The 26,147-nt window shown below is 39.7% G+C and overlaps 1 protein-coding gene and 1 long non-coding RNA gene across 41 annotated transcripts in view; one reads left to right on the forward strand and one right to left on the reverse strand.

Annotated features, from left to right (window-relative positions):
• Positions 1 to 26,147, forward strand: part of CACNA1C (calcium voltage-gated channel subunit alpha1 C) — a gene marked incomplete at its 5' end in the record, with an annotated part of 525,599 nt that overhangs the window by 432,513 nt on the left and 66,939 nt on the right. For 15 of the 32 annotated variants that reach the window (XM_081926667.1, XM_081926694.1, XM_081926693.1 and 12 more), the window contains 8 exons: positions 225 to 332; positions 3,826 to 3,878; positions 3,982 to 4,128; positions 4,620 to 4,821; positions 7,960 to 8,118; positions 9,182 to 9,292; positions 21,111 to 21,194; positions 21,723 to 21,806. In XM_081926667.1, the coding sequence (XP_081782793.1) occupies positions 225 to 332; positions 3,826 to 3,878; positions 3,982 to 4,128; positions 4,620 to 4,821; positions 7,960 to 8,118; positions 9,182 to 9,292; positions 21,111 to 21,194; positions 21,723 to 21,806 (948 nt within the window). The remainder of the gene's footprint in view (positions 1 to 224; positions 333 to 3,825; positions 3,879 to 3,981; positions 4,129 to 4,619; positions 4,822 to 7,959; positions 8,119 to 9,181; positions 9,293 to 21,110; positions 21,195 to 21,722; positions 21,807 to 26,147) is intronic. The other 17 variants (XM_081926698.1, XM_081926673.1, XM_081926672.1 and 14 more) reach the window with 4 other exon arrangements.
• LOC309378848 overlaps positions 1 to 26,147 on the reverse strand; it is a 118,642-nt gene that overhangs the window by 15,467 nt on the left and 77,028 nt on the right. For 2 of the 9 annotated variants that reach the window (XR_014172182.1, XR_014172183.1), the window contains one exon: positions 4,681 to 4,806. The exons of 1 other annotated variant lie outside the window; for it this stretch is intronic. This is a non-coding gene — a long non-coding RNA (uncharacterized lncRNA). Of the gene's footprint in view, positions 1 to 4,680; positions 4,807 to 6,410; positions 6,535 to 24,640; positions 25,345 to 26,147 lie in introns of those variants that run through there. 6 more of the 9 variants (XR_014172187.1, XR_014172189.1, XR_014172184.1 and 3 more) reach the window with 5 other exon arrangements.

Raw genomic sequence — 26,147 nt, forward strand, 5'->3', positions numbered from 1 at the left:
ATTCTACCTATTGTGGCATAGCGAGGATAACGACACTTGCTTTTGGTTTGCAAGTGCACAGTCTACAGACCATGGATTTCCTTTTCTATTTCATAGAGATACCATGTGGACTTACAGGAAGATGACAATATAACAAGATTACATTCATTCATTTATTTACATCAAATCCTAATACCATTTAAAAAGCAACCATTTAACTCACTCGTTTCTGTCTTTCTTTGCAGCATGTGGTTCAGTGCGTGTTTGTAGCCATACGTACCATAGGGAACATTGTGATTGTCACCACGCTGTTGCAGTTCATGTTTGCCTGCATTGGAGTCCAGTTGTTCAAGGTATATGCCCTGGAACCTATTTCTCACTTTTTCCTCATTAGTTATTGGAAAACAAGTTGCAGATGTTGGGGGGGCAGAGGTGAAGCATAGCCTGGTACTCTGCATATATTCAGTATTGCCTCACTGGAATATTAAAGTGACTTACCTGGTTACCTTAAACTTGGTAAAGTAGAGTGTCTGGATGTTCATCTTTGGATCAAGATTTAGAATTAGGGTCAAGCCCAAATTATTCCCTTTCCTGTTATCTTAGACCAGGGATTGCCAATCCAGGGTTCATGGCTGCCAGACTAGTGGCCCCTCTGTATTTCTTTTTTTTTTTTAATGGTGGGCACTTCCATCACCTGTGGAGGGATTTTTCTGAATGCCAGGAGGGAGTGCCCAAGTATGCTCTGTGGGTGAGAGAGATTAAAAGAGATGCACTTGGGCAGAGAGTGAGGCAGAGGTGTGTGTGGCCTGTGTGTGTGGGACAGGAAGAGAGATGTAGGCTTATGTGGTCTGCGAGAGATGTACAGTATACAGTGTGTGGGAGAGGGAGAGAGGTGTGTGTGGTGTGTGATCCGTTAGAGAGGGAGGGAAAGATACACTTGGGCAGAAAGGGAGAGGTGGATGTGTATATGTGAAGTGTATTAGTGTGTGGGAGAGATGCATGTGTCTGTGACCTGTGTGTAGTCAGAGTGTGCAAGAGAGATAGTATGTGCTGTGGCCACCTTGTTTACTTTTCCTGGTGCTGATGAATGCTTCCTATTGTTACTGGAGAACAACAGCATTACTTTGTGTTTGGAGGGGGGTGGAATTAACATGAGATCTCCACTGACATGTCCAGAAGGACATAGGTGACTTCCCATGGCAAGCATGAGGTTGTATGACTGTGTGTGTGTGTGTGTGTGTGTGTGAGAGAGAGAGAGAGAGAGAGAGAGAGAGAGAGAGAGAGAGAGAGAAAAGAAGAAGAAGAAGAAGAAGAAGAAGAAGAAGAAGAAGAAGAAGAAGAAGAAGAAGATGTTGCTGTACACTCTCTAATTTTTAGTTATGCCATGCCCCCCCACAGCAGCCATTTTTTGACTGGCACTCACAGGACTTTCTCAGAATTCAAAATGTGCCCACTGTTCCAAAAAGGTTGGTGAACCCTAGCTTTGATTCCTTCCCTTTTGCAGCCATTTTCCAGGAAACATTTTTATCATGTTTCAAATGCCCCTATTGTTTTCAGAAACATCTACATACATTATTTGAACATATTGGGGGCAGGCGGAATAGAGATGTGCATGTTTGCTCCACCATCACTGTGCCCCCTGCAACAGTTCCACTTCATAAGATATTCCTTCAGACCTTTACTGAACAAATAGAGGCAGTTGGGAGAGCATGTAATATGGTAGACAGATGTCGCCCACCTTTCCCCTTAACAAAGGATGTCTAAAAGTTATGAATTCAGGGAAGGGTCTCTGAAATAGGAGGTGCACCACATAATTTAGAATGATTTGCTTTTAGAATAAAAGATATTGAGTCTTATGCAATCTTTAAGTTTGGGAATAAAACAAACCTAAAGAATATATTCCTTGACAAATTAGTAAATGCAAAAAATTAAGTCAGTGTAAACACAATGTATTTCTATAGGATGTGTTGATCCGTGATGGAAGCATGAGCTCAACCATTTAAAAAAGTTGATTTCTTAAAGATGCAAAGGAAAGGTCAAGTTTGTTTTCACTATAGGCACATTTTTGTTTTAATGAACAATATTAAAAAAACCTCAAACTTGCAGTAACTACTGCTGAACAAGTGTATTGGCAAGGCAGCTACAGCAACGGCTTACCTCTCCATAATGGTATGGGAGAAGGCCTCTCCTACTCCCAGAGGGGAGGAGTTGTGAGCGAGAGCAGCTTCCTGCAGTGGCAGGGAGGCGTATTCGGCTGGTGGGCGGGGTTTGGCTGCATTTAAGCAGCCACAGCAGCGCTCTGACCCCAGTCGGTTCCCGCTTGCATTGGCTCTCCCTCCCTCCCTCCCTCCCTTTTAGGTCAGCTTCCTCTGCGTATTGACCTTGCTATGGACTTCGGTTGCTTGACTTTTTTATCCATTTGGCAAATTGGCACCAGCCTCTTGGTTTTTTCGCCTACCTCGTAGCAACTCGTCACAACTTTTTTGGTATTGGTGGTTAGGCATTGGGATATATGTACTGTGTTGGAGGATTGGGTATGGCCATCATCTACCCCTCCTCTTTTGGGTATTCCGTTAAAGGAATCCGGCAGTCATGGATTCTGTCCGATGGCCTGCTGGTGGTGACATGACCCTAGGTGATGTCATGGGGAAGCTTCCAGTTGTATTTGCATTAACAAGCTCCTCCCACTGGTTGTTAACCCCTGAAATGGCTCCCCGCTGAGCGGGGTGGAGTCATATATTGCTGTTTTATCCAAAGCCAATACCACTCACATGCTGTAACCAATAAAATTGTGACCTAATTTTGCCCATTAACCTAAAATAATGTGTCTTTGTGACTTATTATAATCCTATGTGGGTGGCAGGTCCTCGACTCACAATGTGAAAGAAGAATGACCAATACCTAAGATGAAGGTCTAGCAGGCTTACATGTTGAGCCTGCTGCTTTATGGAAGTGAGTCACTGGCAACTTACACCCACCAAGAGTGATGCCTCAGTGCCTTCCAAATGGACTGTGTCAGAAAGATTTTGGCACAACATGACAGGTCAAAATATCAACCAAAAAATGCTCTATCAAATCCACATTCCCAGCATATTCACACTTAATGTCTCAGTGACAGCTACACTGGTTTGGTCATGTACACAGAATGGAAGATTGCAGCATCCCCAAGCACATGCTTCCGGTACTAGGCCTGTTTGCAGACTAACTCTCTGTTACGAAGGTGTCTGCAAACGTAACAGGAAGGCTGGCAATAATAACCTTGCTGTATGGGAAACACTTGTAGATGATCACAGTGCCTGGAGACAGGCAGTCAGGTTGTGTATCCACAGCAGTGACCAGTTGAGGAATGACCACTGGGAGAGTGCAGAGAGTAGAAACACCATGGTGTACCTGTAGCAGAAAAACTGGATACCTCCTTCTGTCCCACCTGTAATAAAACCTGTCTCTCCCATATTGGTCTCTACAGCCACAGCAGGCACTTGTAATTCTCAAACGGTTTGACTTTACCCCTAAAGGCACACCCTTTCATTGTCTTCTGAGACAGACTGGTGCCATCAACTACTACCACCGCCAACTTAACTAGACTCTACTCTAACCCATCTGTGTTGTGATGTCCCACATACAGGCTCTGTGACTTAGTTCAAAAATCAAATGGAAGGAAATCAATATAAGGAAAGAGATATGGCCTTGGTCCAAACAATGTGGTGGGCAGGGCAATAGCTACATATATTTAACATTTAAAATGCTAATAGATAAAGAAAACACAAAGCAATTATTTTTTCATGTGACACTAAAAATCAGTGACCAGTAATTAATGGTGATTTTTCTGTTTTTATCCTCGTCCAGGGCAAACTATATAGTTGCACTGATAGCTCCAAGCAAACAGAAGCAGAGTGCAGGTGAGCGCATCATCTCTGATCAGCATTCCATATTAACTGGACCTAATGCAAAAAACTCATTGCTGTATATTTGTTTCTCCCTTTTCCTTCCTTCTCTTAACAGGGGCAATTTTATCACCTACAAGGATGGAGAAGTGTCTCAACCAATTATCCAGGCTCGAAGTTGGGAGAACAGCAAATTTGATTTTGACAATGTCCTCACTGCCATGATGGCCCTCTTCACTGTTTCAACATTTGAAGGCTGGCCAGAGTGAGTACATAAGGCTAATTCATAAAACCATTTTTATTTGTTGGACTCAAAAGGAGCCTTGAGAATGCATCAGCATGAACAAATTATATCGTCTTAGTTCAACCCCCTTTTTCAAAAGCTCTACAAGAGATTATGACTTTTATTTTTGACACTTAATGAAGCATTCACAAGACAGGTTCAATATGCCAAAACCTGGAAACTTTCTATGTTCAGATATTGCCTTCTTATGCATGCTTCTAGCAGCTCAGGAAGTATCCTGGATGACAGCAGGGATCATTCTTTTATCTTGGGATGCTTCTGTACTTGTTGTCTGAAACTGGTGACACAGACTGTACAGTTCAAGGTACTCCTATACTCGTTGCTGTCAGCCTTGTGATTTGCAGAGTCTAGTGTGGACAGAAGCACTCCTCAGATCAGTGTACCCCATCCCTGCAGCTAGGGGCTCCTGGAAGTGCCCTTAGTGTCTGTCTTGGGTTCTCTCCTTTTTTTAGACTGCTGTACCGATCCATTGATTCCCATATGGAAGATGTGGGGCCCATTTATAACCACAGGGTGGAGATCTCTATTTTCTTCATTATCTACATCATCATCATCGCTTTCTTCATGATGAACATCTTCGTTGGTTTCGTCATCGTCACTTTTCAGGAGCAAGGAGAGCAGGAGTACAAGAACTGTGAACTGGACAAGAACCAGGTAATTTAAGTGCTCCATGGTGTGGCCAAAGAAATAAAATACATTCTTTTAGTAGGTAAAATTCTTCTAATATGTAAAGTAATGTTTTTGATAGAAGCTAATGTACAAGCCTAATTCTGATGCCACATATCTTTAAACAAGTTGATGGTTCTGTTCACTGAGGAAAGAAAGTTCCTTGTGGGAAATTTTGGTTGGAAGGTGAAGAGATATATTTGATTTTATACCCTGCACTTCCTCCCAAAGGAGCCCAGGGCAGTTAACACATGTTTTTGAAATTTTCCTGAAAGTCAGTAATGACGGAACAGACTCATCTCACTAGGGAGGGCATTCCACAAATGGGAAATGGCCAGTAAAAAGGTCCTGTTATGGGTCAATATCTATGACGAATCAACACCAACCAGATAGCCCTCACCTTCAGTGGCAGCATCTCCAACAAGGCCTCAGTTCCTAGGGTTGCCCTACATCCAGAATTTTCTGGACATAGCCATGATTTGACTCTTGGATTTGACCAACTCAGGCGGAAATTGCTTAAATGTCCGGGAAAATCCGGACGTATGGCAACCCATGACAGAAGTATAGATATCCTTTAAAATAGCTCAAAACTCTCTCAACAACTTTTGTGTCCGGATTTTCACTTTTTGAAATATGGAAACCCTTTCAGTTGCCATTTATAGGGTCTGATATGGTCCTTAAGGTACTTGGGTCCTAAGTCATTTAGGGCTTTATATGCTAATACCTTGAGTTGGGCATAGTAGCTAAGTGGCAGCCAGTGTAGCTTTGAGGACTGGTGACACATGGTCCCATCAGGCTGCCCCCCCCCCTTGCCAGCCTATCAGCTGCATTCTACACCACCTGCATTCTGCAACTTAGAGATCCAAGAGATTCCATGTTGCACTTCAGCCTTCTTTCATTGACTGTCTTCTTGGGAGAAAATAGCATTTTTGTAGCTCAAAAGTGTGTTTATGGAAATATATTCTTATAACAAACTCAGCTGATGAGTGCCAACAGGATTCGAGTCAAAACAGCCACTGAGAAACAAGAGCATGGTGGAGGGACCCTGAGGATTGCAGGTGTATAATAAAGCTAATAAAGAGTGGAATGGAGTATCCTGGAGTATGGCTGGCTGACTGGCTGGAATGCTGTATAGAAATATTCCTGTTAGAATGTGAATATACAATGCATCATCTTGTTGCAGGTCCCAAATGCAAACATATTTGAGCCATCACCAACTTATTGTAGACACATACTGGGTTGTAGTCAACTACCTGTTACAGTGGTACCTCGGGTTAAGTACTTAATTCGTTCTGGAGGTCCGTTCTTAACCTGAAACTGTTCTTAATCTGAAGCACCACTTTAGCTAATGGGGTCTCCTGCTGCTGCTGCGCCGCAGGAGCACAATTTCTGTTCTCATTCTGAAGCAAAGTTCTTAACCCGAGATACTCTTTCTGGGTTAGTGGAGTCTGTAACCTGAAGCGTATGTAACCCGAGGTACCACTGTACTTAGAGGAGACCCATTGAAATTAATTGTCATCTTCCTGGTTTGTTGCTGACTACGACGGAGCGCAGATCTAGCCCTCTGGGGAAGATATGAGCTTTGCGGGGGATAGAGGTCACACAAAGGCGCTGTGGACCTCAAAACCCCCGAAAGGATTTGTTTTGGGTGCATAGGATCTGGCTGCGCTCTGGGCGATCTCTCCTGTCTCCTGGATCGCTCTGTAAAGAGTGAAGAAGAAAGACAGGATTGAGGTGCAAGTGCTGGGATCCATCACTATCTCCACAAAGTGAAGTCTCTGGCTCTGAGTGGATTTAGCGGCAGGCTTTTCAGAACATAAAAAGCCGAAATTTAAACAGAAGATTTAAATTTTGAACGATTTGGATTGATTTGGAAAATATTCAGTGTGAGATGGGATGAAAAAAGGAAGTCCTCCCCAGCTGTGCTGAGACATAATTTGCTTGGAGCTTTTCTATAAATCTTAAAGTTACTTTTAAACTTTCCCTGCTAAGTGGACCTTTTTGTAAATTAATTCCACCCGTCCCCGATATAATGGAGGATGGAGTTTGCTTTATTTTAAGTTTTCTCTTTTTATTTTTTGTATTGAAGTGGACTGCTATTTTGATAAAACTTTGATAAATACTGTTTTACTGCACAATTGATATACTTTCTGACTGGCAAGACCAAGAGTTAAAAACTGGCAAACTGTCCCTTATTGCTTCTCTCCTGCCCCATCCTTGGGGAGGCTACAGCAAGATTGGAGAGGGGTTGCCACACAGAGTATTTTCCAATTTGCATTTTAAAGCCTTTTGATCAATCAGATCTATCGGCAGACTGTGATTTTATCTGAGCTATCTTGGAAATATTTTTCTTTCTTTTTTTACCACCTCCTCCCCTTTTGTCCCATTTTAAGTTAAATACAACCCACTGGTTTTTCATATTTGTTTTTCAAAATTTATATGATGTAACCTATGGATAGTGGCAGCTGGTGTTTAAAAATGTGGATAGAGCACCCCCAAATTCCTCCTACTCCTAAAGAGGTATCTCCTGGATTCTTACATATGATGCATACAAGTTCTTGTCACAGCTTGATTTTTTTAGTGTGAGAAACTGATTACCACCAGTGATAATTTCCAGAAGAATAGCATTAGTCAGTTGTAGCAAAAATAACAGTACATCTTATGACTCCTTAAAGACTGACAATTTATCTAGGGTTGCCATGTTTTGAAGAGCAAAAAAGAGGACACTATGACAGCCATTCAAAGCAAATACATGCAATCTGTCTCAAATTTTACCCCTGAAAGAAGGGACGTGTCCTGGAAAAAGAGGACACATGGCAAACCCCCCCCCCCAAATTATAGCATAACTTCTTGTGGAATGCTGAGTAGCAGTCTCATTGGTTACATCTGGCACAATGAACTTAGCCATGGTAAGTCATTTTATTATCTACGACACCACAAGGCTCTGTTATTATTAAGCTGTGCTATATTTACAAAAACACCAACTTGCAATGGTCTTTTGCTATCACCTACCCTAGAGGACAGGAGCCTCTGTTTTGAAAATTTATGATCTAAAAGATTGAGTTGAATTGTCCAGAAATTTTTTGTCACACAAGTATCATCTAACCCACTGTTCTTTCTTAACAGCGCCAGTGTGTCGAATATGCCCTGAAGGCCCGCCCTCTTCGGAGATATATCCCCAAAAACCAGTACCAGTACAAAGTGTGGTATGTGGTGAATTCCACCTATTTTGAATATTTGATGTTCATCCTCATCCTGCTGAACACCATCTGCCTGGCCATGCAGGTAGGTCTGAAGTCAAAAGGAATTGCATTGTGGTTGGAATATTCATTGTGCAGGAAAACATTCTTCCTGACTTGAATAGCTTGCTGGAAATGGGGAATATTTAGAATCTCCTGTAAAAGCTGTTTTAACTTGTTGCTTGCTATGGATTAGAGCTGTGATTAGAAATAACACTTATTGGCTATGACATTAGCAGTTGTCACATATTCTGATAACTGAGGTATGTGTTTTTTAAAAAATAACTATAGTGTTGTCTACTAGATATATAATTGTGGGCAACAAGGTGGTATATAGGTATTTGAGGGTGGAGAGTTGAGTATAGTGCTGGAGAACAATAATCAAGAACGAAGTTCCCCATGAGTGATGTAGTATATAGGCTGGAAAAACGTCAGGTCAAATTTTACCCAGTTTAAACTCAGGAAGTAACTTTCAGCAAACTACTATTCTTTCAACCAGAGCCCTCTCACTATAATATGAGGATAATAATACTACCCTACTGTATGGAGTCAATGGGTTGTTCTAAAGTTAACTGAGATGAAAAGTGCTTTATACATTTGAAATGAGTTGTATTGTAATTATTGGTATGGTTTTAATAGAGTTTAAATGTATATACTTATAGTTCAAATTCTATCAATGTTTAATTGTTTATTCATTATATTTTTCTATGTTTTTAGCTGTTCTTAATTTTTTCTTTAAGCCACCTATAGTCCCTGTCAGGAGAAAAGGCTGAGGATAAATTATTATTATTATTATTATTATTATTATTATTATTATTATTAATACTTTGCCCATGGTTGCTAGAAGTACCACTCAGACAGTGCATTGGCTTTCTCACCATGAAGGCAAGAAAGAAGGAAAAAAAACTCCAGGCTTCTAAAGAGGTCATCATATTGCAGTAGATAGAAAACCACACTCTGTGCTGTGAATTAATTAAAAGATAAAGGAATCACAAACCACTGGCGATGAGAACCTCTTTAGAAAACAGATAGAAAGGCAAAGGTGAATATGTGTACAATCCAAACAATATGCTTTTCAAAAATGAGAAATGAGGTGACTTGTTTTTCAGCACTATGGTCAGAGTTGCATCTTCAAAGAAGCAATGAACATCCTCAACATGCTCTTCACTGGTCTCTTCACCGTCGAGATGGTTCTGAAATTAATTGCCTTCAAACCCAAGGTAGCTATTGCCTCTCAGGTTTTCTCTCTGTTCATTGTCCTGTGGGGTCAAAGGGAGGACAGGAGGATTTGGAATGAGGTAATAAACCTGGAATTATCTCCCACTGTTCCATCATCTGTTCAGGAGATGGACTTGTGCAGTTGTTGTCTGGACTGGAGTCTCAATCTGTGCTTGGAGGAGCCTTTCATTCTTGTGTTAAGCATAGGGATAGAATAGCCATGCCTCTTAGGAATACAAAATTCCAGCAATTATTCATAGTATTTACTCTAGAGCTGGGCCGTAATTCAGTATTTTCACATCTACATATCATACAGTACCGTCTTTAAGTCAGAGAGCCCCACAAGGTGACATTTCCCATATAATTTTTAAAATGGTTTTTTGAGAATGCCTGCAACATGGTAAAATAACTACATCTGGAAAACATTTTTTTTCAAGACATTTGTTTGTTTACACGGGATCCTACTGAGTGTGGGTCTCTTTAAAGACCAGTCTTCCATATGAATATTGAAGGAAACTACTGCCTCATGCTCATTTATTCAGCTCCAAAATAAATGTGTGACTTAGCCCCTAGACTTTGAAGTTTGTTGCATAGCTGGTATTGGCCAGAGAAGGTTATACATCGGGCCCATAATCAGAATATATTTTGTCTCTATGCATTTGAAAGGTTTCTACTTGTAAGTATTTCATCCCTGATTTTGGGAAGCCTTTTTGTACTACAACAGTAGAAATGTGTTTTGTCTATGAACTGATAAACAGGAAGCTCTTCATTTGCATTTGAATAGTAGATTTTAAATTACAGTCAGTAACAGGTTTTTATAGATTGTTATGGAGCTGTATTTTACTTATCATATACACTTATGGTTCATCATGCTCTGTAAGACTGACATCCAAGTTTGTGTGAGAGTGAATATCCTACTATTTCCTAGGATACTGCAGATAAGAAGAAACTGTGGGTGTGAGGTCCTGGGACTATTGAGAGGAGTGTGCCTGTTATTAAATATATTTTTAAATACATAACTGAACCTGATACTGTATTCTCTATTCGTGCTCTAACTCAGCACCTTTAACCAACTAATATTCCCAGGGGCTGAGACACCATTTTCTGGTTTGCCTCAGGCAATAAAGTGTCTTAGGCCAGTTTTCAAGGAGTCCACTACCTGATCCATTGGATTCCTATGGAAAAGGCCTTTCACTACCTGAAGTAACTCTACAGGCCAGCATTGTGTGGATACAATAGTAGCATAGGAGTAAAATTTCTTTGCTACCATCACTACAACAGAATACGCCCTATCATAGACCCAGTTTTACAATTTCTCTCAACTCTACAGAGTACCAAGAAGCTTAAAGCCTGGGTTATTTCCCTGTTACATCTATATCTATAGCCTGGGTTATTTCCCTGTTACAAGCAAGGAACAGGACCTCAACAGGGATACTGGATAAGGCTCCAGAAAAATCCCCTAGGGCTGCATAAAACCTTTTGTATTCATCAGCTTGCAGGAGGCAGACTCATGAAATTGGTCCTCCATTCTTATGGAGGTTACAGAGTCAAAGAACCTGATGACTGAGAAGCTGAGTGAGAAGATGCAAAAGAAGAGGAATAGAGTAGACAATGGTCAGAGGGAGGGGGTTGTAGGATGAGACAGAAGAGTGAGAGAAGGATGGTGAGATACAAATCACGAATTATTTAACTGTGATTCCTGCATTGCAGGGGGTTGGACTAGATGATCCTATGGGAACCTTCCAATGCTATATGAAATGGTGACAGAGCTTTTATATATAGATAGATAGATAGATAGATAGATAGATAGATAGATAGAGAAGAGGAGAGGGACATCTAATATTTTCAGCATGATTGCTCAGTAGGCAGCTGCAGTTTATCATCAATAAGCTTTAATGTGTCACATGGTGCTACCTTTATTGGGTTAGTTTCGGGATATGTGCCATCCCCTTCCTTACTTTTTGACCTTATTGAAAAAAAATTGTGCAACATGGCTAACCAATTCCACAGCAGATAGATAATTAATCTGGCAGGGAAAATCTGGTGCAAAGAAATGGGCAGGAGCTTCATGAAACAGGGACCATTACTTTCTCAGCAAATGTAACCAGGGAATTTGCATGTTACTGCAACATTTTGACAGATTTATTTCAAGACTAGAACTCGAAATTTTAACAATGTCATTATGAATTATTATTTTTTAAAAATGATATGACTGAGAACAATGTGGTGGTGTGGGAAGCACCAGATTAGCTATTATGCTTAATTATTTATTTAATATAGAAAATTATTCACACAGTGTTTAAAAAGCCCAGTGGGATGGTGCCTGCACAACTGTGTCTGCAGGAACAGCAGCTGCACAAAAACTGAATAATCCTAGAGGAAAGGTATTTCATTCATCAAAGGAAAACCCTCATCCCCACAGTATGAAAATGCACTCAAACAGTGAGAAACAGTTGAATATGTTTGAGTTGAGGTTAACTGATTCTAACCTATAAGCCTTGGAACAAGAATATCTCAAGGATTGATTGCAAGTTTCTATACGAACCAGCCTAGTTTGGGGAGTTTCTTCTATGGATACTTACACCAGCTGGAGCCAGGTGGTTGGTTACTGGAGATGTGGAGTTTTCAGTTGTGGCACCCCAGCTTTGAAATGTGTTCTCTTTGCCTAAATAGTGCCGGTAAAGTAATAACTTAGGTTTGTCTAGGTGTTTTAACTCAGCTTCTTGTTTTATCAGCAGCTGCTTTTAGCATTTTAGCAGCTTCTGTTTAGGGTTTTAGTTTTAGTTTATTCTGATGTTTCAATGTTTATTGTTTCATGATTTGTAAGGTGCCTTCTGATGGGGATATAAGAAGGCATTTGAATTTCATTCCAGCCCATGTTTGTTGCATGCAGCACTGTTTTTCTTTTTCACTACAGTCAGCTTCTGACAGACACAGCATTATCTCTCTCACTATCTACTGTGGCAGAATCTTACATACATACATATATACATACATACATTATTATATTATTCCATACCATTTATTTCAGCGCAAAGGGCATTCCTTTAAATGCAAAGGAAACACAATAGAAATGGAAAAAATATTGTCAACTATGTACCTTTTGTGGACTGAAAACAACAGCAAATACTGACTGTATTAGCTGGATTGATTTCTGTTTTAGACATGGGATGAATAAGCTAACAACTAATAACTAAACATCAGGAAGAACTTTCTGATGGTAAGAGCTGTTCAATAGTAGAACGAACTCACCCAGAAGGTGGTGGACTTTACTTCCTTGGAGGTTTTTAAGCAGAGGTTGGATGGCCATCTGTCATGAATGCTTTAGTTGAGATTCCTGCATGGCAGGGTGTTGGACTAGAAGACCCTCAGGGTCCCTTCCAACCCTACAGTTCTATGATTTTATGAACAGAGTCCTCACTGCTTGAGATAGGCTGTCACACTGTAACAAAGCAAAACCCCAGCCTCTGCTTCTCTTCAAAATCTCTAAAGCACCTACACACTTAAGCTACTGTGCAAGACAATGTCATGTTACTAAAGCTGTTGAATTACAAGAAGGAGATGACACCCTGATTATCCCTTTTCCATTTCCTGCCATAAGATCTCCAACATATATGTCTCCAACATACAATGATATATTTGCCCCTTGTCTGGCAGGGACCCAAGAACATGATCCTTTTCAGTGTAAGCATCTCCCTCTCTGATCTTCATGAATAATAAATACTAAGTCAGTTATGCCATTTTTGCAAAATGCAAGAGTGGGCTCAACTGAGATGTGTTTCATGAGCTGTAGATGAAAATGAGCCAAGTTTACACAAGGACTCTGAGAGAAAATACGAATGGGCACACAAATGAGAATACCATCTAATCTAGAGCCCCAGGGCAAGATATTTGTTAGGGTTCTAGGCAGAGGAAGTTTTAGAAATACACTCAAGTTCCCCTCTTTGTAGGAAGTCAGGCTGTTTTATGAAAGTGTTCAGTTGTGTGCAAAGTAGCCTTTCACATACAGTGGTGCCCCGCAAGACGAATGCCTCGCAAGACGGAAAACCCGCTAGACGAAAGGGTTTTCCATTTTGGAGGTGCTTCGCAAAACGAATTTCCTATGGGCTTGCTTCGCAAGACGAAAATGTCTTGCGAGTTCCTGCGGGGTTTTTTCCTCCCCCCCTTTTCCCCAAGCCGCTAAGCCGCTTATCAGCTGATCCACTAAGACGCTTATCAGCTGATCCGCTAAGCCGCTTATCAACTGATCCGCTAAGCCGCTTATCAGCTGATCCGCTAAGCCGCTAATAGCGCTAAGCCGCTAATGGGCTTGCTTCGCAAGACGAAAAAACCGCAAGACGAAGAGACTCGCGGAATGGATTCTTTTTGTCTTGTGAGGCACCACTGTAGTTTCCCATCACCAGAGTTCACTCTTGTGAGCTGTAGGTATGCATGACCTGGTGCCAGACAGATTTAGCACCATGCCATACATCTGAGTATCTGTCTTATGGTCTCCATGTGTGGGGTTTACATGTGAGTTGCGATTTGCTGTGATTGGGTGCTGATTTATACCACATGATATCTTATGCTTTGTAATGGTGATGTGGGTGGAGTGCTTGTTAATTTGCAGGTGGCTATTTTTAAATTTCCCCCTCCCATTCAAGGTCATGTAAAGTTACACTGAGCATCTCCAGACTGTCACTATTTTTAGGTGGCATTCAATCACAGATCAGCAAATACAGGTTGTACAATTAGAGCTGATTTGGAGCTCTAATTGTGGAACCTGGATTTGCTGGTATGTGATTGAATGTCACCACAATGCAAGGCTGGTGGGCAAAAGTGTGGGTAATTGGAGTAGCTGAGAAGCTTATGCAGCAAAGGAGAGTGTGTACAGAAGTTGTGAGATGTGATAATTTTACAGCAATGTGGGGGGCCTTTTATAATATTATTAGACAAGGTAGCAATTAAATACCTCCAGAATCTCAGATGTATTTCTGGGAAGATTGCTATTTTAGTCACTTGTCTGTATTTAGATATCAAAAGTATATCTCCCATTGATGTTTTGAATATGTAAATGGCATGTATTATGCACATTTTGTTGTAATCAAGTATTGTTTTGCTTTTTTATTACTATTATTTTAATTTAAAAAACTGGTTAGGTGCAGCTATTTTCTGAAGATCTCCCCACAGTACATGTGTGAGTTTACTTCAGAGAATGTAGCCTAATAAATTAGGCTTCTTAAAAATAGTAATAAAAATACAATGGTTTTGCATAATACATTTTTATTACTCTTGTACGAGCTCAATCACTCTTGTACAATACTTCATTATTAAAAATTAAAAAACAAAAGAAATGGAACTGAGTATTGTCCCTCTCAAAAAGCACAAGCTTCCATTTTTCCCATTATGAAACATTAACCAAAGCTGGTAATGCTTGTTACTGCACTCTTGTACGCATCATAGGAACTGAACGTGCACAAATACTGAAATACCTTTATGCATACCCAGAATGGAAAACGACTGTGGTATTCTTAAGAGGAGAGACAGAAAAATCCTCTATTACATGAAACTATACCCACTGGTGTGAACAGCAAGCAACAGAATAGCAATAAATATACATGACTGAAAAATTGGGAATGTGTGGAAGCTAACTTGCCAAATGCATACACAGAAACGCAGATCTGAATTAGTCTTGTGATATAAATTTCTTGTCTGGTTACATCCAGTTATACACGGCCTCCCTGCCCCCCACAGAGATGAGTTTACCTGCTTTGGGTACTCTGACTGGACACAGTCTTCTTTCTTGAATATGCATGAACGTATGAAGCTGCTTTATACTGAGTCAGATCACTGATCCATTTAGCCCAGGAATGAGGAACTTTTGGCCCTCCAAATGTTGTTAGATTCCAATTCCCTTCAGCCCCAACTAGATGAGTTATTGTGGCTAATAAATTATTTCTATTGAGGTTTGAGGTAGCAGAGCATTGTCTAGTTTGAATCAATGAACACCTTTGTAGGTAAGGTTCTACCGGGTCTCTGTGCAGAGGCCACAATTGTTAGTAGTGGTGATGATGATGATAGTGATAGTTACTAACTGAATTGTTTAGCAGTCTAATACAGGGTAGTATCCAGGCTTACAACCAAGTTTTAAAACTTTTCAAATTCCATTAAATGCCAGGTGACATGGAAACCTTTAACCTGGTGCCAAAAAATGTCAGTTCAGGTGCCAGGAGGACTCATGAAGAAAGGAATTGCATAACAGAGGGCCACAACCAAAAAAGGCCCTCTCCCTTTTTGCCACGTCTAAGCCTTTCTTGGAGGAGGCACACAGAGGAACACCTCTGATTACATGTCTAAGGTTTGGATATATTCTTGGCAGGAGAGGTGGTCAGTTGGGCATTGTGGTTCTGAGCTGTATAAGCTTCTATAGATAAAAATCAGCACCTTGAATTGGGATTGGAAACATATATGCAGCCAGTACACTTGTGTTAATACTGGTGTTATAAAATTGCTATTTCTTACAGATCTTTAGTACTATTCCAAAGGGGGTCTCTTCTTAGAACTTGATACAGGCTCCAGTGGGTAATTTCCCCTGTTGTCAGCAAGGCTTGCCTGACATCACATTTTGAGCTGTTTCATGGGATGTAAAAGCAGTGATCTCTAGAGAACACAATGGTTCCATTACTGCAGAAGCAAACCAGGGCTTTATTGCTAGCTTGAACGTAGCAGGCAAGGAAACCAAAAGCCGATTGGTAGGTACACTTAGAACAGTTAAGAGTAGCCTGCTTTCCTTGCACAAATGAGATTCCACGCCAGCCAACTACTGCATATTTATATCAATGCTTTCATTAACTAACTGATCATGGGGCGATTCATTTTCTTTTGATTGGGAAAAAGGAAGTACTAAACTGTAATGGTGGGACAAAGCTATACTTCACGAGAAAACAGTTCAACCTCCTGTCCTCCTCCCTTAAAAACCTTCAGGGTATTGTGTTCCTGAAAGAAACTGCCACCAGAAAGTCATGAATAAACTCTGGGAAGCTTCAGTATAATGATAACATGACCATATTTCTGACATGAAAGCAAAAAGACTTCCACTGGACAAGAGATTTGCTGTCACACACCAAACTTTTCACTTTAAAAAATAAACAGTGCCATAAGTTTACTCTTGGTTAGTTCCTAACTCACTCTCCTGGGAGAAAAAGATCCCACAAGAAACTTTCTGGTAGGAAAATGCATCCTCCTTCTTAGATTGAAAACTAAGATTAAAATACCCCTTGATTAGGTTTTCTGTTCATACAACAATAAATATGACTTTAAAGTCTGTGAGGGCATACCAAACAATTTCTAGACATTGGAATAATTCTTTTTCAATATGTAATGGTGACTATTGACAGCAATTTGCTCTCAATAAGCCAAAAGAAAGAAAAAAAGGTTGGCTTTTTGAGGAAGGATATCTGTACAGGTGAGGTAAATTTGTAGGGTGTTTCTGAAATTATAGGACCTCATTTATTTGGCATGTACAGAATACATAATCAATAATAATATTTTAAGCCCCTCTTTTACCTTATATAGGATATGTGGTTTTTTTAATGAGTTTATAGTAAGCTGGAGAACTGGAGAGAATTGCAAAAAAGTTACATAATCCCATCTATAATAAAATGAGATAAATGAGGAAATCCTTTCATTATGTTCCTGGCTAGTGATATGTACCAAAGGTAGGCTTCACGATGTGAACCACTGATGTCAAAGGCACAAAGTTGAAAGATTTGAAACTCAACAAGCTCAGGACCATTAGGTAACTGCAGTGAAAGCAGAGTTGCTTGTTGAAAGTTCAGGAAGCAATTCTGCACCATCTGTGGGTAAAAATTATGCCTAAGACAGTCTAGTTACTAGTATGTGAAAAAATGCATTTTCCTACTATATCTAAGAAAAAATGCATTTTTCCTACTATGTCCAACATATTCTGCCCTCAGTTTCAAAGGCACTCAAGTGAGCATCTAAATTCCCAGTAGTACAATTCTCATCTTCCTAGGATGCAATCCTACTCCAGTAACAATTGATGGCAAAATTCCCATTAATTTTAATAGACTAGAACTAGTGTGTTCATTGCTTTCACTTAGGCTAGAATTTGGTGCTTTGACTTCATTGTGCACTAGAGGGCAACATTCGGCTCTGGTGCAAACCCTGCTTATTGCTAGCTATTGCTAGCTTTGTTGGTAATCCTAGTTGGCAATGAGAAGAATATGTGATGGAAAGACTTTGAATTACGAAATTCGTTCTTTTCTAAAGTTAGTGCAACTTGGTTGAAGGCATATCTCCCTGCCCATTATTAAGGATTTGGAAGGATAAACTGTTATGTTATGGTTGCACACAGATTCTTGAAACAAGCAATATACATGGACTTCCCACCTTCAAGTACAATACCAAAACCAGTTTTTAAAACCATACTTTCTGATCTTTTTGCACTTCATTTATCTAAGTAAAATTATTTCTATGGAGCAACAGAAGCAACTTTACCATCACAGTGTTGTAGCTCTCATCAGGCATCAGTATTTTATTTTTATTTAACAAAAAATAATATACCATTTGATTATAATAAAACATCTAAGCAATTTCAATAGCTTGATAAATGTACACATATAATAAAGAAGGGGGAAGAGTCTTGCTCTCTGTTTGTGCAGCAGAATGAATCCCATTCCCTTCTTTTCCTTATAAGCAAATGCTTCTTCTGATTCCTTACAAATCTGTGGACTGTTGAAATTGATAGACATTATTGTTACTGCTTTTAGTACACGTGGCAATGATCCATATACATTTTGAATGGCTTAACAAATTCTGAGCTTTCGTGCGCGGCATAGCATGTCGCCAGTGCTTTTGACTCATTCTGGCTTGCTTTGGGTTTCCAGGGTACAGCTTTGTGCTACAAAACTGGTTCTACAAGAGTCTATGATGGGATACAAAAGATGAATGTATAAGCTATTAGCTATGGCCACTCTACAGTATCATTTCTGAGGTCATGAAAATATTAAGTTTGTACAAAGCCTGAGGACCAAATTTGAGGTGGCATTTGCCATGTGTTTTGCTCTTATTAGGCTATTTTTTCAAAACAAAACAAAAGCAGGAACGTCTGGGAGCGCCAAGCCATATCTGGATCATAGTGGGGTGGGAAACAGTTTTTAACCCTTTACCCCACAGCAGTCCTTATCCTCAGACCCTCTCCATGCCTATACTTCATAGTGGGATAAAATCTCCTGTTTATTTATTTGATGCCAATAGCAACTTTCCTGCAACTGTGAATAGCAGGTGTGGAGAGATAATCAGTGAAGGATGGCTGATTGGGACAGTGGCCGGGGCAAAGGCTTAATTCCCACCCATGAACCTGATCTGGCTCTCCCCAAATCCCAGCTATTTGGTTTTTTAAAAATCACCCATTTAAGAATAAGGTGCCTTATTTGGCCCTTAAATACATTTGATAGATCCCAGAAAGACTGAAAATGAATACAGACATGTGTGTCTGCTTAGTCAAAACAGAAAGGTCCTATGAATGAGTTGACTTGTTTCTAGCTTGCTCTATTGAAATTTCAAGTTCTTGTCAGTTCAGAGGTCATCGTGAACATATTTTTACTAACCTATGTATGCATCCAAGGTATGACCATGTTATTACTCAAACTACTTGTGCCTTTTCATTTTAATCTACTATTTTCCTCCTTCTCTGTGGTGTCAATCTTTAATTACAGATTTTTTCCAGGTCCATTTGGTTCCTAGAAACGCTGGAGACCACCATAACACTCATTTTAATGTTTCACTGTGAATCTTGTGGGGCCGGTATTGACTGATATCACCCAGTTTTGACTTCCTGTACTCTTTCTTCCTTTCTAAATGTACTAGGCTCTCTGCTAATGGGATAACGTGGAAAGTTCCCCCTCCATGTTTTAAGCATCCAGTTGTCAAATAAGCCTGTGTTCCATAGTGTGCATGGAATTTCCCTTGTGTACTTCAAAAATGTATTTATGTTGTTCTAACTCCACATCCTCTTCCTTTCCCCCCGCCAAAAGACACCCAACTAGCACATCCCAATATTTTGACATATAAATCAGATAGAAAGATTTTCAGTCCCAAGATCTGTAGCTGGAGTACACTACAGAAGGGAATCCTTGGTCATTGATTGGCCCAGATATGGGTCTTACACACTTTTCTCTTAAGAGTCCCAAACCTGGTCTGGTTATTGCCAGTGGTAGAATCTATTGCTATTCCTCAACCCTTTCCCCTCCTTTCTTTTAAGTTTCCTGGGAACTCAACTTCACATTTTACTCATGACCTGATCTTCCCAGTGCTAAGAATAGTAACCACTGTGCCACTTAGGTTCAATCTCTTTGAAAACACCCCACAGCTGGAGAAACATGGAAGCCAGATTAGCACAAACAGATATAAACAAGCAGAAGTTAGATTTATTAAGACTATAAAAAAGTCTAAATATCATTGTGGAACAGATAAGTGAGGAAAGGATTTTTGCAAGCCCTGCAAAAGTCTTGGGAAATAATTTGCAATCAATTACCATGTTTTTATTTTTTTGAAAGGAGGCAAACCAACTCTCAGGACACAGAAGGGACACAATCTTAAATTTACAACCCAGCTTTAACCAACTTATTTATAAATTGCCACAAGAAGAGTGAGGATCACTCAGTAGAGTAATAGATAGGTTAAAATACACATTCATTATGTAACATATTTGGTTGAATGATGATAGCTGTTCCGGGGGGAAACATGAGCTGGATAGGGCTTTTGAAGGCCTATCTGCAGTTGGCAATTATGCTATTTTTGCATAATTACCTTGGCTCTTTATCCAGTCCAGCCTGCTCTATCTCCAGGAGATGGATGATTTGTGTCAACCATATCTGTCTTATGTATTCTCTTTTACCCTAATGTGATCCTGATGCTTATCAGCTGTTAACTAACCTTGGCCTCCATTGCTAAGCTCCTATTTTGAAAATAAGGAATACTACCACAGGTTCTACATGCTGAATGGATTATTTTAGAGCTGTATACATATAGCTGTGGGAGCATATCTGTCTGCTATGAACAGTCTGCTATGACAGTGAAAGTCAGTGGAGGGCACAGAATAAGGAAGGGTCAAAATTAGAAGTTTTCACTAAAAAGTTTTCTTGTATGTTAGCTACTATGTGGGAGCCATTTCCCCCATAGTGCAATAAGTGTACAAGAATATGTGTATGAAGGTATCACATGTAATTCCTTCCCATTCAAACTTCATCCAGCTGGCATCTCTTCAGAGAGTAAGCAGGTCCCACACTATAGTGTCTAAATGTAGATAAACCTTAGTCTCACCAGAATGCAGCAGCTGGCTTAAAAAGAACCAAGGCATGTCTCTCTTTTCATGTTGCTAAGCTACATCTGCTCTTGTCTTAGTTCTACCATGCTCCACTGAAATTTTAACTACTGTACAGACCTGTTGGCTGTGTGTACAAAATGAATTTATAATGAAGTCTGAAGGGGAAAAAATGGCAGAACAAGGGAAGATGCAGCAGAACTAGAGGGAAGGGCTACTTCATGCAATTCAGAACCCAAGAACTATTCATCCTACAACAAACACACATGCAGGTAGTCCTTACATAAACACTCAATACCTTTGATTTCAATGGGATTGCTTATTTGAGTAATGCCAACATGTGTGGTTGTGTAAGAAAACTTATTCTCTAGCTACTCTTCTATAACCACTTGAGGACACCAGGGCAGTAATTCTAATGCCGATTTTTGAACTGTTTTTTTGTCTGTCTAACATTCCTTTTTAATCCCCATCCTGCCTGCCCCTTCCTTATGTAGGGTTACTTTAGTGATCCTTGGAATGTTTTTGACTTCCTCATCGTAATTGGCAGCATAATAGACGTCATTCTCAGTGAAACTAATGTGAGTATTACTCTACCCTCCCTAGGATGCCACCAAATCCTCCTCTACTTCCTCCTCCTGTTTCCTTCTTTTTTATTATTTCTGGTTTATGTTTTCTTCCCTCTAGTCATGCTTTTATTGAACTTGCCGTCGTCCTTCTCCCAGGGGGAAAAAAAGGAGGGGGGTTGCATACCTCCTTCTTTTTCACTTGTCACAGCTGTGACCGGTGAAAGCACACAAAGCTTGGGGTACGTGTGCTTTTTTTCCCTCCAAAAAAATTCAGACATGTTTGAGTGAAACGTTCTAACTAACCAGGCTTTTGTTGATACCCTCCATCATGTTACAGAGGTATGAGCAGCCAATACTGTAGAGTGGTAAGAGACTCTTTAATATGCCCACGTAACCTCTTTCTTTTCTTATTTTTTTCTCTTCTCTCCCTCTTTCATGCTTTGTTTATTTATTTTGTTTGTTTATTTTTATATATCTCTCTCTCCCTTTCTCTTCTCTTTGTTTCTTTCTCTTTTTCCTCGGCTTCTCTGCCACATGCAGCACTATTTCTGTGATGCATGGAATACATTTGACGCCTTGATTGTTGTGGGTAGCATTGTTGATATAGCAATCACCGAGGTGAACGTAAGTAGCTGGCATCTGTCCATGAATGTGCCTGCTCTTAACATTCATTTGTCTCTTCCAGTTTTTTTAATCTCTTCTTCTTTTATTCTCTCCCTTCTTTTCCCCTCCCTTTTTATTTGAAGTTTTTTTTTTAAAGGACTGCTTTTGTTCTGTTGTTCTGGATATTTTGTTTTTGCTTGTTTCTTTAAATTTGGAACAACTTTGAGGACTTTCTGACTGTTGCATCATTTTCTTTCCCCCATAACCAGCCTGGCATGAATAAAAACTGTATAGTAGGAAAACCGATGAGAGCTATGTGAAGTAAATGCACAAAGAGCAGGTTTGTGTCCTAGGAAGTTGGAGAAGTAGTCCAAGTTCAGGACTCCTGATTTGTCAAAGTTGAGTTAAACTTTCCATGGCACTGGGATACTTGCCACTTCACAGAGATCTACAGGGCAACTCTTTCGAGGTGGAATAATGGGAGCCAAATGTCATCTGTTTTCTGCTAGGCCTTTATATTCCCAACTTTTTATTCAAAAATCACAAATTCTTACAAGTCTGCTCACATTCTATGATATATTTGGTGGGTTGGATCCAGAGTAATTTAGTGATGCTTTAGTCTGACTGAAATCAATGAGGCTTGACATGTTATTGTTACCAATTCATCTCACTGATTTCAAATTGACTAAATGTGACCAATTTAGCCTGGATCAAACCCTGTGTATCATGTTAACTGATGCAGTTTTATCTCTCTATTATTTGTGGAAAAGCTGCCAGGGTAGTGTAGAGAGGAACATTGCATAAAAACCATTACATCCAATAGGTTTGATTAATTTTGGCATTTCAATACCTGCCATCATGGATTGGTATTGCTTTCAAAATACAAAAGACTGAAGTTAAGTTCATAGTTTTTAAAAAGGAAAAAATCTCATTAGAGAAATTATAGATTTGAAACCCAGTCTTCTGAATTATATATATATATACACACACACACAAAGTAAATATCTGGTATCTGGAGAAGAATTTGTACTGGGCATTTAAGTAAATAACATTGGATAGAGAGAAAATCCCAGTCCATTATGGAATAAGGATTTTGCTGATAAATAGCCCTCTGAATTGGTGTATGTGTAGCATGAGATTTAAAAATCTCACTTCTAGAATCTAGGCCACACACAATCATCCATGCTAGACTGGAGGAATGCATGCATCCATCAGCCGCTGGTTGGCATGGTTAGTTTGCTTCAAGCTAAGTATTTTTAGGGATCCATGGGGCCTTTCTCCCTATCACATCCAAGGGAGGATTAGTGCACCAATAAGAGGGATGATGTAAACCACTGGTTTGGCATGTGGTCTTAGAGATCTTCACCAAAGATGCTGAAGGATTCTATGTGGTGACACATCATAAGCGGGTGTGATTGCATACATTATATACAGGTAACTATGTTAGATAGATTTCTTTGGGGCATATCACAACTATACTACTTTCCCAGTAAATTGTGGAGTTGATATTCAGGGAGTGGAAGACATTTTTGGTAATTTTTATTAAGCTGATCTCAGTTCCAGATCAAATTCTGATCAGTAATTGAGATCAGATAAGTAAGATTCATCAACCACATCTTCCACTTTCCATTGGTCAGCTCTGTTGTTTATCAGGAAAACAGGACTTTCAGGTTATGGTTAATTCTGTTCTCAATATTAATTGGCTGATACTGAGAATTGAAATAATGTGATTAAATAGGATCGATCTCAGTAAAACTTTAAGTTCAGCAGTTATTTATATATAGTTGAAGAACTGCCTAGAGCTGTCCTCAGCAGAGATTCTCCCAAAAATTTAAAGGTGGCATTGGTGGTTCTCTGAATCCCCTCTAAAGATTACCCTCCTACTATATAGTCCCTTCAAAATTCTGCACATGTCTTTTTATTACCTGGCATGTTTGACTCTTCTCTTTTTAATCTTTGCTATTAATTCCTAACATTTGTTATTAAGAAATTAATTGGTTTTGATTTTTCTTTCCTTTTTAATTTTTTTTTTTTTTTGCACAATATCTGATGCACTGATAATTGAAAATCAGTTAAGGATGGAGTTTGTTTTGAATTGTTTGAAATCCTCTTGCACATAATTCTGTTAACTAAGAGAATGAATGGTACCGTACATCAATTTATTCCTTTAAAATACCCTTGCTGCTTGCGACATTTGGTATGAAATCCTGCAACCTCCACTCCCACCCCCAGCAGGCAGGCATTAATCATTGCAGCTCAAATTGAAATATTTTCCTCTTCCCAGGCAGCACAAAATGGTTTGTGGATCAGTTGCACCTCCACTTCACCCTCCCTACCATGGGAGCTTCATTGCTTTGCTCACTGTTTGTGAGCCTGACAAAATCTGCCTTGTGTGCCTGTATGCTGTCTCATGTTACATCAACTGATCTGGAAGCATGGCAGGGAGAGAAGAGGAATAAAACTTCCCACAAGCTCTATGTGATGGTAGATTTTAAAATGACTCCAAAACCAGGCATCATATGGTAGAATCCAGATCCAAAGCAATTGGAAAAATGAGTTTGCTGTAGACAACCAGTGGCTGCTACACTAAGAACAAATCGTAATGCTGAGATTTGTTCTCTATTGAAGGTGAATCTTTTTTGGCATGAGTTACTTTGTCATAAAAGGTGATGGATGCATTAAACAGGAACATTCTGTGAAGTCCAGCTGGGACTTTGCCATGCTGATCTAATCTGCCTAGGAAGCATTTGGTCACCAAAGCAATACAAGGCGATAATGAAAACACAAATATATTATGTTAGCTTGTGTGTGTATGCGTGCGCATGTGTGTTGTGTGACAGAGAGAGAAAGAGCACTTATCTGTATGATATAAGCTGGATTTATTTTCTTAACTAAAAATATATAGCATAGGAGGGCCATGAAGGATATAATGGATGCTTCTACATAGCAGGGTTTTTTGTAGAAGCGTCCAATACTTCTGAGCAAGAGAAGTCATCCATTCTGAAGCCTGGGAACAAAAAGCAATACTGATTGGGAAGAGTCTAGGAAAGGGGAGAATTTAGCTCCAAATCCTCATGAAGCTTAATATTTCTCTCATCTCAAATTCAGTAGTGTGTTAATTATTTCATGCATGGAGACACAACAATCCTGATTTATGCAATCTCTGTAGGAAACTATATAGAATTCACTGGATATAAAACTAAGTGTGAAGATAAAGCAAAATAAGGAATGTAACCTCTTTCATGGTTCTGACTCCTTTCTCCCGTCAAGTTCCAATGCCGATTGAAAGTTGTTTGTCTGATCAGTATTTGATGCAGTACTAAAAGAACATCAGTCAAGAATAGAGATCATTCTGCAATAACTACAGCTTTCAGCTGCTGAAGCACAAAGTCAGAATTTGGGAAATATCAGGACAACTGCAGTCCTCTAAGAGACTGAAAGTCAGAAAGCACAATTTTAAGATTACAAGGTGCTGACATGGAAAATCCTCCATTGATGGCAATTTGCTATGGAACAACTGAGTAGGAAGAATATTATCCAAAATGAAATATGGATGAGACTGCAAAAGAAGGAAAACAAAAAATTAGTAGTCCAGAGCAGCAGGTGCAGAAAACAATGCAAAGGTGCTGGGCTATGAAGCTAAGCAATGTCTGGCCAGAATCGGGATGATAGATTGTCTAGGAACTCCATGTATTCCTTGAAATATGGGTGCGACACAAAGGAAACAAATATGAACTACTAAAAGAAATGAACATTACAAAATTATCTGGAAGACTGACAAGAAATCCTACCACATAGGGGTTTTTTTGTGAAAATAGAAAGTTGCTAGTTACTGGGGGTGAGGTGGAAATTTGTGTTCCTTTTTAAGCACAGAAGGTTTTCTGATCACAGCATAAAACTGTACCAGATAATATCAACTACTGAGATTTATGAGCTTTTTTTGGAAATGCATTTTTTTATCATAGTTGCATAGGTTTAGAGTTGAATTTACTGTGTGTGTTTGTAGTGAGTCAGTTTTTGTATTACTGATTGGTGGTGGTTTGTGCGTTTGTGCGTTTGTGCGTGAATGACTTTAGCACATTTTATCCATTGTGCTTTTCAGGATGTTTTAGGGTTTGAACCCATTTACCCAGTCACACACTTTTCTATATATCTAAGTGCAGGTGTATCTCTTAGGGCTTGTGCACACATTAACTTTTACCCCTTGGTTGCTGTACCAAGAGGGTAACTGTTTTGTTTACCTCTAGGTAGCAGCAGGCTAGCTCTAAGCAGTGCCTAGAGCTAATTCACTAGAGGTAAGTGTGGATCCATCAGGGGAAATACAGGCTACATGGGACAGGTGGCATCTACCCTGGGTAGATA

This window comes from Podarcis melisellensis (assembly GCF_964234715.1).
Source record: "Podarcis melisellensis genome assembly, chromosome: 10".
NCBI lineage: Eukaryota > Metazoa > Chordata > Lepidosauria > Squamata > Lacertidae > Podarcis > Podarcis melisellensis.